At 35.0% G+C, this 11,275-nt stretch overlaps 1 protein-coding gene across 1 annotated transcript in view; it reads right to left on the reverse strand.

The window, feature by feature from the left end:
• The window catches only part of LOC126769150 (phospholipase B1, membrane-associated-like), a 33,589-nt gene extending 22,727 nt beyond the window's left edge, over positions 1 to 10,862 (reverse strand). The window contains exon 1 of the mRNA XM_050487765.1: positions 10,607 to 10,862. Within this exon, the coding sequence (XP_050343722.1) occupies positions 10,607 to 10,684 (78 nt within the window). The 5' untranslated portion in view covers positions 10,685 to 10,862. The remainder of the gene's footprint in view (positions 1 to 10,606) is intronic.
• Positions 10,863 to 11,275: the final 413 nt, after the last annotated feature.

The raw sequence follows: 11,275 nt of genomic DNA on the forward strand, positions 1-11,275 counted from the left end.
GAAAAGGTAACATACAGACAGACAGAGTTCGACGGTAACATTTACAATATTAATATATATAAAATTAAAACAAATCATTCCGAACGAATTATATTTTATATCGAAGAAAAAAAAATCAGGTTTACAAAGTACTTTTTTAAAAAAAGTTTCACAACTTTAATTTAAATTGTTTGAACAAGTGTTTTTTTTATTTGCCTGGTGCAATAATTACACGGGGTCTCCATTTCTTTTCTCTCCTCGTGACCTTTATTATTGGAGCAGCTCATACTGGATAAAGATAAAACACAGTAAAAACCTCAATGTTTATGTACCAAGTACCTGCAATCTCAAGTTACCTATTCTCATTAGTAATGCGTTGCTTACCGAGTTACAGACGCTATGACCTTTTTACGAAATTAAGTTATAACATACATTCGCTAAATCTGTTGGGAAACTTCAAGGCTATCGAAAGTTAAGGATTTGCTGTTCTAAACGTGTTATGAACGCTGATGTTTACTTTACATATGTGGCTCACTCGAAAATTCACAATACTATCGTCACGAATAGACATTACGAAGGTATCTTATATTTCAGCAAATTGTACGTATGTATTTTTTTTCTTTGATTTTTTTTTTCAATCGACTTAACTGGAATGAATTTATTTATTAAGCGATTTTATTATATTTTATATAATTTATAATTGTCGCTTCTAATTATAACAATTTTTCACATACATTAAGATTTGAGAGGTAGTGTTTATCACGGTTTAGGTATATATGATAAATAAAATAAATGATAAAATATGACGAAAAGGAAAATGTTAGATGTGTGAAGAACTAATACAGTAATTTCTTCTACACAGTTAAATGTAAGCATTTATTAGTAACATTATTTTGAAATAAGTTATGTTTACTATTATTCGTTGCAATATAATGCAATGTATTCAATTAAAAATTATCCAATCTTTTTTTTCACGCAGTGGATACCATCAGAAAGGTACCTTAACTATCTCGGCTACATGCTTGAAGAATCTTTCAAAGCGAAAGCCGGAGTATGCTTGTTCGTCAGGGCGGATGTTTGTTGTCACCGATTGCGCTGCTTGGAGGACCCCTCCTTCTCCATGTTGGTGGTACGTGTGGACCTGGTTCGTCAGACTCGAGTCTACGTGTGCCTCTACAGATCCCACAATGGTGACTTGGAGACAAGCCGATTATTTGACCATCTTAGTCGGGTGGCAGATGCTACGCAAGAGCAGTTTCTTAACGCGGAATTGGTGTTTTTGGGGGATTTTAATGCTCACCATGAATCATGGTTGAAATCCCTCAAAACTGACCATGCTGGAAAAACTGCATGCTTTTGCTCTCACACCCGACTTGACCCAACTGGTTGATCAGCCCACTAGGATCCCAGACATTGATGGGCCAGCGCCTTCTCTACTGGATCTTCTGCTGACTTCTCACCCGGTGGAATATCAGGTCGTGGTTCAAGCTCCACTTGGTTCTTCGGATCACGGCCTTATATCTACCAAAGTGCCACAGGCCAAGCTGCCGCCATCAGCGGTATGCAATCGACGCGTTTGGCACTATAAGTCGGCAGATTAGGACGGTATGCGCGTCAGTCCCTTGGAAGGAACGTTGCTTCAGTGGGAATGACCCGACAGCTAGTGCCGCTGCTGTTGCTGATGAGATCATGTTAGGAATGGAATGGCATTCCTAGATCAGATCTCATCAATAGGAGTACGCGTAACCGTTGGTTCACTCGTGAATGTGCCGACGCTGTATCATCTAAGCAGGCGGCATATCGCGCGTGGATCAACGGCTGCATTAGCGGGGCATCTAACATTGACTCACTGAAAGCAAACTACAATAAAAATTCCAAGTCCTGTAGAAAGGCATACACGAGAGCGGATGCACAGCGCATTGAACAGATTGGTCATGACCTTATTTCGCATCCTAGGGGCTCCCGTAGCTTCTGGCGTCTGACCAAGTCTGTGCAAAACAATTTCTGCCAACCTTCGCTGCCACCGCTCAGAAATCCGGACGGATCGCTAGCTCACAGTCCGCAAGAGCAAGCTGATCTCCTGGCTAAAGTCTTTGCCGACAACTCTGTGATCGATGATTGTAGTGCGCAGTCACCAGCAATACCTTCATGTGGCCACACGATGCCTGACATCAAAAGCAGGCAACGTGATGTGCGTGCGGAGCTGCAATCACTTGATATACGGAAAGCTGGCGGTCCCGATGGAATACCAGCCATTGTGCTGAAGAAGTGTGCGGCGGAGCTGTCTCCTGTGTTAACGCGCCTGTTCCAACTTTCTCTCTCTTCGGGATGTGTGCCGGAGGCTTGGAGAAGAGCTAATGTGCAAGCGGTTCCCAAAAAAGAGGATCGGTCTGACCCGGCAAATTATCGACCAATAGCTATCACCTCAGTACTTTGTATGGTGATGGAACGGATTCTAAACAACCAACTGATCCATTACCTAGAAGATCACTGTCTAATTAATGATCGTCAGTACGGGTTTCGACCAAAACGGTCCACAGGTGATCTTCTAGCGTACGTAACACACCTCTGGGGTGAAGCTATCGACAAGCATGGAGAATCGTTGGCTGTCAGCCTCGATATCTCCAAGGCTTTCGACAGGGTGTGGCACAGAAGTCTTCTCTCCAAGCTACCGGCATATGGTCTGCCTTCTCAGCTATGCACCTGGATTGCCAGCTTCCTACACAAACGTAGCCTTCGTGTTTTAGTAGATGGTTGCGCTTCACAATTCTATGTAGTGAATGCTGGGATCTGTGCTATCTCCCACACTCTTTCTTTTGCATATCAATGATATGCTCTCTCTTGGGAACATACATTGCTATGCAGATGATAGTACAGTGCATGGTGGATACCACGGACGCGCAGTGGCTGGGTGGGCGGAAACTGAGGAGAGGCGGAAGAAACTTGTCATTGAACTCGATAAGACGTTAGAGCTCATCGCCAAATGGGGCTCTGATAATCTTGTTGAGTTTAATGCCAAGAAAACACAGGTATGCGCTCTCACAGCGAAAAAGTCACCATTTTACCCTCATCCCTCCATCTGTGGCACACCGCTGATGATAGAAAGCAAAATCGCCATGCTGGGGATGGACGTTCGCTGCGACCTTAGTCCAAGGGATTACATCGAGGCTGTTATAAAAACAGCTTCACGGAAATTCGGAGTTCTGAACAAGGTGCGGCGTTTTTTCACGCCACAAAAACTGTGCCTGTTTTACAAAACACAGGTACGGTCTTGCGTTGAATATTGCTCGCACCTTTGGGATGGCTCCACTAAGTACCTACTGGAGGTCTTGGACCGGTTGCAGCGACGTGCAGTACGCATTATTGGCGACGTAAAGGTCACAAACACCCTTGAACCTTTACAATTGCGTCGTGAGATAGCAGCACTGAGCGCTTTCTATCGACTGTATCACGGCGAGTGCTCTGAGGAATTATTCTCTCTAATTCCTGTTTCTCCCTTCCTTCTTAAGTCCACGCGAGCTGGTTCTCGATGTCACCGCCTAACTGTGACATCAATTCCATCGCGCACAAAGAAATTTGGCAACTCCTTTCTTTGTCGCACTACCAAAAAATGGAATTCCTTACCAGCTCACGTGTTCCCCTCCTCTTACAACCCGGGTTCCTTCAAACGAGGCGTGAAGAGGCATCTTGCGGGCTGGCAAGGCGGGGACGGCTAGTACAGAACATTCTTCCCGACTGTACTGGCCGTTGTCGCGTTTGGACTCTACTACCACTTACCATCAGGTGGAGTAGAGTCATTTGCCATCCCGGCGCATATAAAAAAAAAACCCGGTTCCCTTGGGAGTGTGGAGGGCGAAGGTAATCTCGCCCTCCACACTCCTCGCTAGTGCGTACAGCAGCGCGAGGCCATCCCGGCTGCTATCCTCCTCAGGGAACAATTATCCTATCTAATCTGACTTAAAGTGTGTCGATGTAAATAAATCACTAAGAAGTAAACAACGTGTGCGTGGCGCTTTTTTATTGAAATTTTTTGGGCCTTACTAATAAACATTTACTTATAAATGTTTAGTGGGTGATTAGTTAAATAATGCTGTGTCTCATTCTTTTAAATGTCAAATCAATGGTGACAGAAAGAGATAAATCAGTGTAGTAGTAGTAGTTGTAGTAGGACTGTATGTATTCATTTTACTACTTACTTTCAATAACCATGTTTCACATTTATCAAGGATACCGTTACGTGACGGTGACCACATTTGTTTTTTTTGTGTATGTAAATTGTACGTATTTAAAAAATACATCAATGTAATATAGAAACCACTTGCTCCTCTCACTCAGGATTTCCTTTATTCTAAGAAGATATTTACTTATCTGTCACGATTCAAATAAACGAGATTACGACGATAATAACTTGACTTCATGGCCTGCACGTATTTGATGATTTCAAATCAGCAAGGAAATTAACTAGTTGTTCCATCATAGTAACACATTAGATAATAATAAATATAAAGATTATTATAGATAGACAGAAATGAAACAAATGAAGAATTATCGCTTACATTTTCGAAAATATTTGATTCTACGTTTTTGGAATGATTGAAATTAATTGGAATATGTGCGTTTGTTCCTGCATGTTTCCAATCAATCAATAAATTAGACACGTAAAACTATATTTTCATCAATTTCTATAATTATTTACTTAAAGTTTACTGTTATTTTTATGCAAACATTATATATATTCAATAATTTGATTACAATCAATTAATGTTTGAATGAATGAAATGTACATGACGTTTATGTATTTAAGCATTCGACTTGGTCGGTCGGCTATTATGGGGAACATTTGTATTATAATGATAACAGTTTATTGGATAACACAAAATATATATTGTATATAAAGGACCGGCTTAATGCAAAAAACTTTCTCTCCCAGCGAACCTTATTAAGTGCAAGAAAGGACGTTAGTAGCTGTGCAAAAGAAAAATAAATTAATTTGGGAGAAAACACATTTACTCCTACAAACCCATATCCATACAAACTATGAAACGTACATATAAAAATATGAATATGTTTTATTATATCCCAAAAATCAAAATAACCAAAAAAATAACTCTTAAAAAAATACGTTCAAATGGCGATACTTTTGGAAATGCAGCGATCTCTTCCAGAAACAATTGGATAGATAACTCTTGTCCTGTAGATTAAATTGGTAAAAAGCTATAAAAATATCTTTTACACTCTAAAGGAATTCAATACAAAATGACACTTCCAACGCTATTTATGTTTTAAGACTTTTTTCGGTTTTAAGCGCCTTATTGTTACACCGACAGATAGCTTTGTTTAACTAATCACCAGCTAAACAAATTTTATAGGTAAAACCGTGTATATATTACATTGCTACTGCTTAAATACTGCTGTTTAATTACTTTCTATATATATTTTTGAATTAAATTACAATTTTGAACTAATTAAAAAGCTATAAAAATATTTATAAAACTATAAAGTAATACAAGACGAATATTACTCATGTTGAATACGTACCTAGTAATCTGAGTACTATAATTATAAAAGCAATAATTCCTTATATCCTGTTTGAGACATGATTCAATCACAAAATATCAATTTTATTCAGCTGTCGATTATGTAATAAACGTCAAATTATATACCGTTTCGTTCATAATAAAGAGGTAACGTGTAACTGAAATAATTAGCATTTTCTGTGTTTGCAATTGTTGAGAAAGTCACACCCACAATTACAAAACATGATATCAATTTAAAAGTAACTAATTATAAAAAGGGTGAAAATATCTTCTTTATTCAAATAAGCTCTCATAAAAATAGTAAAGTAAAGTAACAGCCTGTGAATGTCCCACAGCTGGGCTAAGGCCACCTCTCCATTTTTTTGAGGAGAAGGTATGGAGCTTATTCCAAGCTCTCATAGGCACTTCTTAATTTCACAGGATTAAATTAAATATAAAATTACAACACATTCGAAACGTATTCGGAATGGAAAGAACCAGAAATATTTGATAATTACTAACTCTTTTCCGACAATAATTTTCATATCCTGTTAACAAAATATAATTTAACCATTATTTATTCTGCATGAAAATCAACGAATGCTAAATCCACGCTCTTTATCTTCCTAAATAATATTATAAGGTCGAAATTGACTTTGTTTCTCGGTTTGATTGTTTTTTTAGCTCTCGAATTAACTGTTTAACTAAACATCAAGGAATTTTGCATACAGACAAAATAAAATAAAATACAGGTCAATAGTGCAATGGTTTACGGGCCATTCCTAACACGAGCTGTACGCTTAATTGGATATATAGGAGTATTAATAAGTGCTTACATTCTTTAAAAAAAATAGTTAGTATGTAAGTAAGTAACAGCCTGTAAATGTTCCACGGCTGGGCTAAGGCCTCCTCTCCCTTTTTGAGGGGAAGGTTTGGAGCTAATTCCGCCACGCTGCTCCAATGCGGTTTGGTGGAATACACATGTGGCAGAATTTCGATGAAATTAGACACATGCAGGTTTCCTCACGATGTTTTCCTTCACCGAAAACCACGAGATGAATTATAAACAGAAATTAAGCACATGAAAATTCAGTGGTGATTACCCGGGTTTGAACTCACGATTATCGGTTAAGATTCACGCGTTCTTATCACTGGGCCATCTCGGTGCAAACAATGTGTGTCTAATTTCATTGAAATTATGTCACATGTGTATTGTACCAACCCGCATTGGAGCAGCGTGGTGGAATAAGCTCTAAACCTTCTCCTTAAAAAGGGAGAGGAGGCCTCAGCCCAGCAGTGGGACATTAGCAGGTTGTTACTGTAAGTTGTTTTTATTTTAATAGATTAATATTATTTTAATTCTATATTTATATACATAAGAATTACTTATTAAGGACTTTCAATACATACAAATTAAAATTAAACCTACTAGACAAGTTATGACCCCGTCATTATAATACGGCTAGCAGCATTTCTCCGTTGAATCGCAATTTGAAATTCTCTGGGCGGAAAATTAACGAACTGAATAAATATCACTAGTGTAGTAATGTATTTCTAATAAAACGAGTTTTGTATTAACAACAATGTTATTTTTTTAAATGACGATTCAAAAGTTACTTACTTATTCTATGTTACTCGTTTATTTAATAAAATATATTTTATAAGTATATGAACATAATACATTCAATTCTATAGTTTTTTATATTGTTTTTAATTAGCACAGTATGTCGTTGTTACAACATATTATCTTGTCATCATGTATAACATATATATTATTATTAATTATTTATCGGCAATGTAAACATGTGGTGTTTTTGGAAGTAGCTCAATAATGAAATCGGAGCAATACCTTTTGAATAAACTGAATAATATTATGCAATGATAAATATCTTACAAGCAACATTTACTTTTCGTATTTATAAAAGGAGCGAATCGTACCCGCTTGTTGAAGGTTCCGTGCAAAATTAACAGCTTTACTTTTAATATACTATAAAAACAATTATACCTTTAAAAACACTTTAATCGTTATGTTTTCAGATGCAAATATTGCAAAATTTTAAATTTACATCAGTGGTGTCAAAATAAAGAGAACGCAGTTGTTTTTTTTTTTAAACTGCGTTCTCTTTTTTGCGCTAAAAACTATTCGTGTGAAGTTAATGAGTCAATTACATGTGGATGACTTTAGTATTTATATATAATATTAATGTTATACAAAGTTTTTTTTCTACATTCATTTATTACTTTTTATAATATGTTTGTATATCTTTTTTATTTAAAATATTTAATTAAAAAAATTTAATAGGCAGACTGACAAATGGGCCATGAAATGTCAAATAGTGAAGTGATCACCAACACCCATAGACATTGTTAAAAATATTACTCATTCCTCCATCACAAATGCTGGTGGTGGTGGTGGCCACCTACGGAACTTAGATGTTATGCGGTAGGCCTGTAGTTACACTGTCTTACTCACTCTTCAAACCGTATAAAAATAATACGAAGTATTGCTCTTTAGCGGTTGAATATGTAAGACCTGCCCAGACGGGCTTGCACAAATTTCTACGTCCAAATCAATATCATTATAATATTCGTATTCTAATTAATATGTAAGTACATATATATATATATATATTTACTAAATTATTCTGCCTTTTTCCAAATATTTTACAATTGGTCCCTTGTCAAAAGGTTGTCTGGAAGAGATTGCTACTTAAGCGATATGGCTGCCTGTTGCGCCTAAAGCAAATTTGTACATTCCGATAAATCATTATACCTTTACCATGTATACGTATAATATATGTATAATACTTTTTATTCATTGGAGTGCAATGAAAAATAAATAAATAACATTCACTATTTTTTATTATCAAATTATTTTCACCATATCAAAATTTCAAATTACATTTTGGGGATATAGCAGGGGAACAAGCGTATTTAATATTTGTCAATTTTGTATTATTCGATTATTTGTAAAATAAAAAATGGAGTTAAAAAGTGAATAGACAAACAGTCTTTTCATATAACACTCTATACGACTTTATTATTAACATTTAAGTCCTTTCTTCAATACAATTTTTATTAAACAAATTTGACTGAATTACTTCAAACATTTAAGTCCTTTCTTCAATACAATTTTTATTAAACAAATTTGACTGAATTACTTCAATGTCGGCTAGTAAATTATATAATTATTTTGCCAATTTACAAGTTATTTTTAAGTGCATTTTAACACACGGACAGGCGTAAACACGGATAGCCTTAAAAAAATCAATGCAGACGTTTATTCGAGAAAAAGGAACTCCGAAAGTCGACTTTTAAAATTTATTTAATCGAAACAACAAGGAAAAAAAGTTTGCAAATAATTCTCTGTCTTATATAACTATGTAACGAGAACAGAACAAAACATGAATTTTAAGCGAAATTCTGTTATGCGATTTGCATAGTGTAGGGCCGTAATACCTTACGCATGCGCACGCGCACTGCGTACTTAACTACCAACACAGTTTAATAATAATGAACACTTACAATTCATTAATATTTTTTACCTGTTATATAAATAATTAAAGTCAATAGCTGATATTATACATTTCTGATTAAGAAATGTTAATTCTGTAATTTAAAAAAAAAACATTCAGACTAAATTGTTTTAAATTTCATCAAAGCTGATGCTAAACTGAGAAGACTTTAAAAAATAAAAAACTAACGTCTTCGCCAGAAGAGATAAAAAAACAAGAAAACGTAACGGCATTTCAATAAGAAATTAATCTACAGATAATAAAAACAAACTCATACAATAAATTAAAGAAATATTTTTACAATTACGTATGTTATACACGTCGTTCTCATTATTTAAATTACCAAGTAATCAATGAAATGATCATATTAATATTTTATCCATATTTTTTCCCAGCCAGGCATTTAAAATTATTGTATTTCATGTGAAAAGTTTTATAGTTTTGCTATAAATTATAGATTTAATGTCATATAATAACATTTATATTAATATTGCTAATAAAAGTAACTTGTTAAATTTATTTACTTATAATGTGAGTATATAATATAATTATGAAGATAAAAAATAACACCACTGTTTGTGTAAACATTCGTTTGTACGAATTCTAGCTCAAGTTTAAACTACATGAAGGTTTTGAGGTAATAAACATATTACCTCAATCATTTATAAACCGTTTTGGAAACTTCCAGTTTCTTTCCATCGTTACCCAAATTCAGTTCCGATGCTTAGATTCATGAGGAATTAAGGGGAATTCAGAAATATTATAGGCATGCATACAGCAATTCAGAAAGAACTACTTGGTGAAGTGGAATTCATGAGGAAAACCAAAGGTCGCCACAGGAACTCCTAAATTCGTCTCGCGCGTAGACTGAACGAGTTTCAGCCCCCGGAACAGGCCGGGTTTGGAAGAGGATATGGAACCATAGACCACATTCACACAGTGCGGCAGGTTATTTAATCATTTTTTATACATAAAACATTTTAAAATGTATTTAAGTTAATACTGGTCGGTACTTACGTAACTGGGATCGTTTTTAATTTAAATACGATTAAAATTTCGAGGTTATTTAACAATACCCTATAGTCTGTTTCATGTTTTTTTTTTTTGTTTTTATGATTGCCACATTAAAATCTAATCACACACATCACATAAATATATTAAAATGACAATAAATATTTAATAGGGCGTTTTAAATGTAAGACATTTAAGTACCGAATTTTAATATTATTTTGGCTTAGTAAATATTTAATATTAATGTATCAATTTAACTAAAAAAACATTACCGTATCTATGTTTTGTTTTCGATCAATGATAACATTTCACTATGTGATAAAAGTGTGATTTAGAGGATAATTGTATAACACCCTTAATTTTATTAAAACCAGTGAGATTGTAAGCTGACAAAAAATTATGAACGAAGTATTTATTTAATTTAAATTTTACACTAACGTTACCTAAATATAATAAAATATTGACATTGAATGCGTTTTATTATAAACTGAACGCTACGAACAATTGTCAATAAGATATACATATTTCTTTAATTATATTTTTTTAAATCTGACACTATTGTAAAAAGTGTTTTTTGAAACTTACCACATCGTTATGAGCTATGTAGCTACCGTTATAAGCGAAGACCTCGCTTATCAGTAACAGCAGTCCCGCCACCCACATGGTGACCACATCACGACCACACACTTATCACTATATCAGACTTGACATATCATAAATAACGGTAACTCATATTGTTATTAATTTTTTTTTAATTATTAAAAAAAAAATTCAGAACGCGTGTACGCAAATCGCGCTTGGCGGGAAAATGTCAGCGCATGCGCGAATGCGCCGCGCTCGTTCGTTGTCGTTGCTCAATAGACAACGCTATCACGACCTTTTCGACGGTCTCCCCCCCGATCAGATACCGCTAGCACCTAATCAATCACCCGGCCTGACCGGTTCGACCCTTTAATATCGAGATGGCTTTCGAAAAAGTGTACGTTGTTTGCATGTCGCTAGACTTGATGTCGCCGACACTTAAAACGAAATGACTTTTAAGATTAATCGGAATCACGAGTTATAAAATTCTTCAAAAAATCTCGTAATCTCGAAAACGCTTTTTTAATTTACCATATTTTAATAAAATTTCTCGTGCTTAAACTACACAGTTACCTAATATTAATATTTTGATTTACAACGACGTTTAACACAAATTTATATTTATATTGCATATGAATACCATAATACTATATTAATAATTCTTAATCATGT

This window comes from Nymphalis io, chromosome 6 (genome assembly GCF_905147045.1).
Source record: "Nymphalis io chromosome 6, ilAglIoxx1.1, whole genome shotgun sequence".
Classification (NCBI taxonomy): domain Eukaryota; kingdom Metazoa; phylum Arthropoda; class Insecta; order Lepidoptera; family Nymphalidae; genus Nymphalis; species Nymphalis io.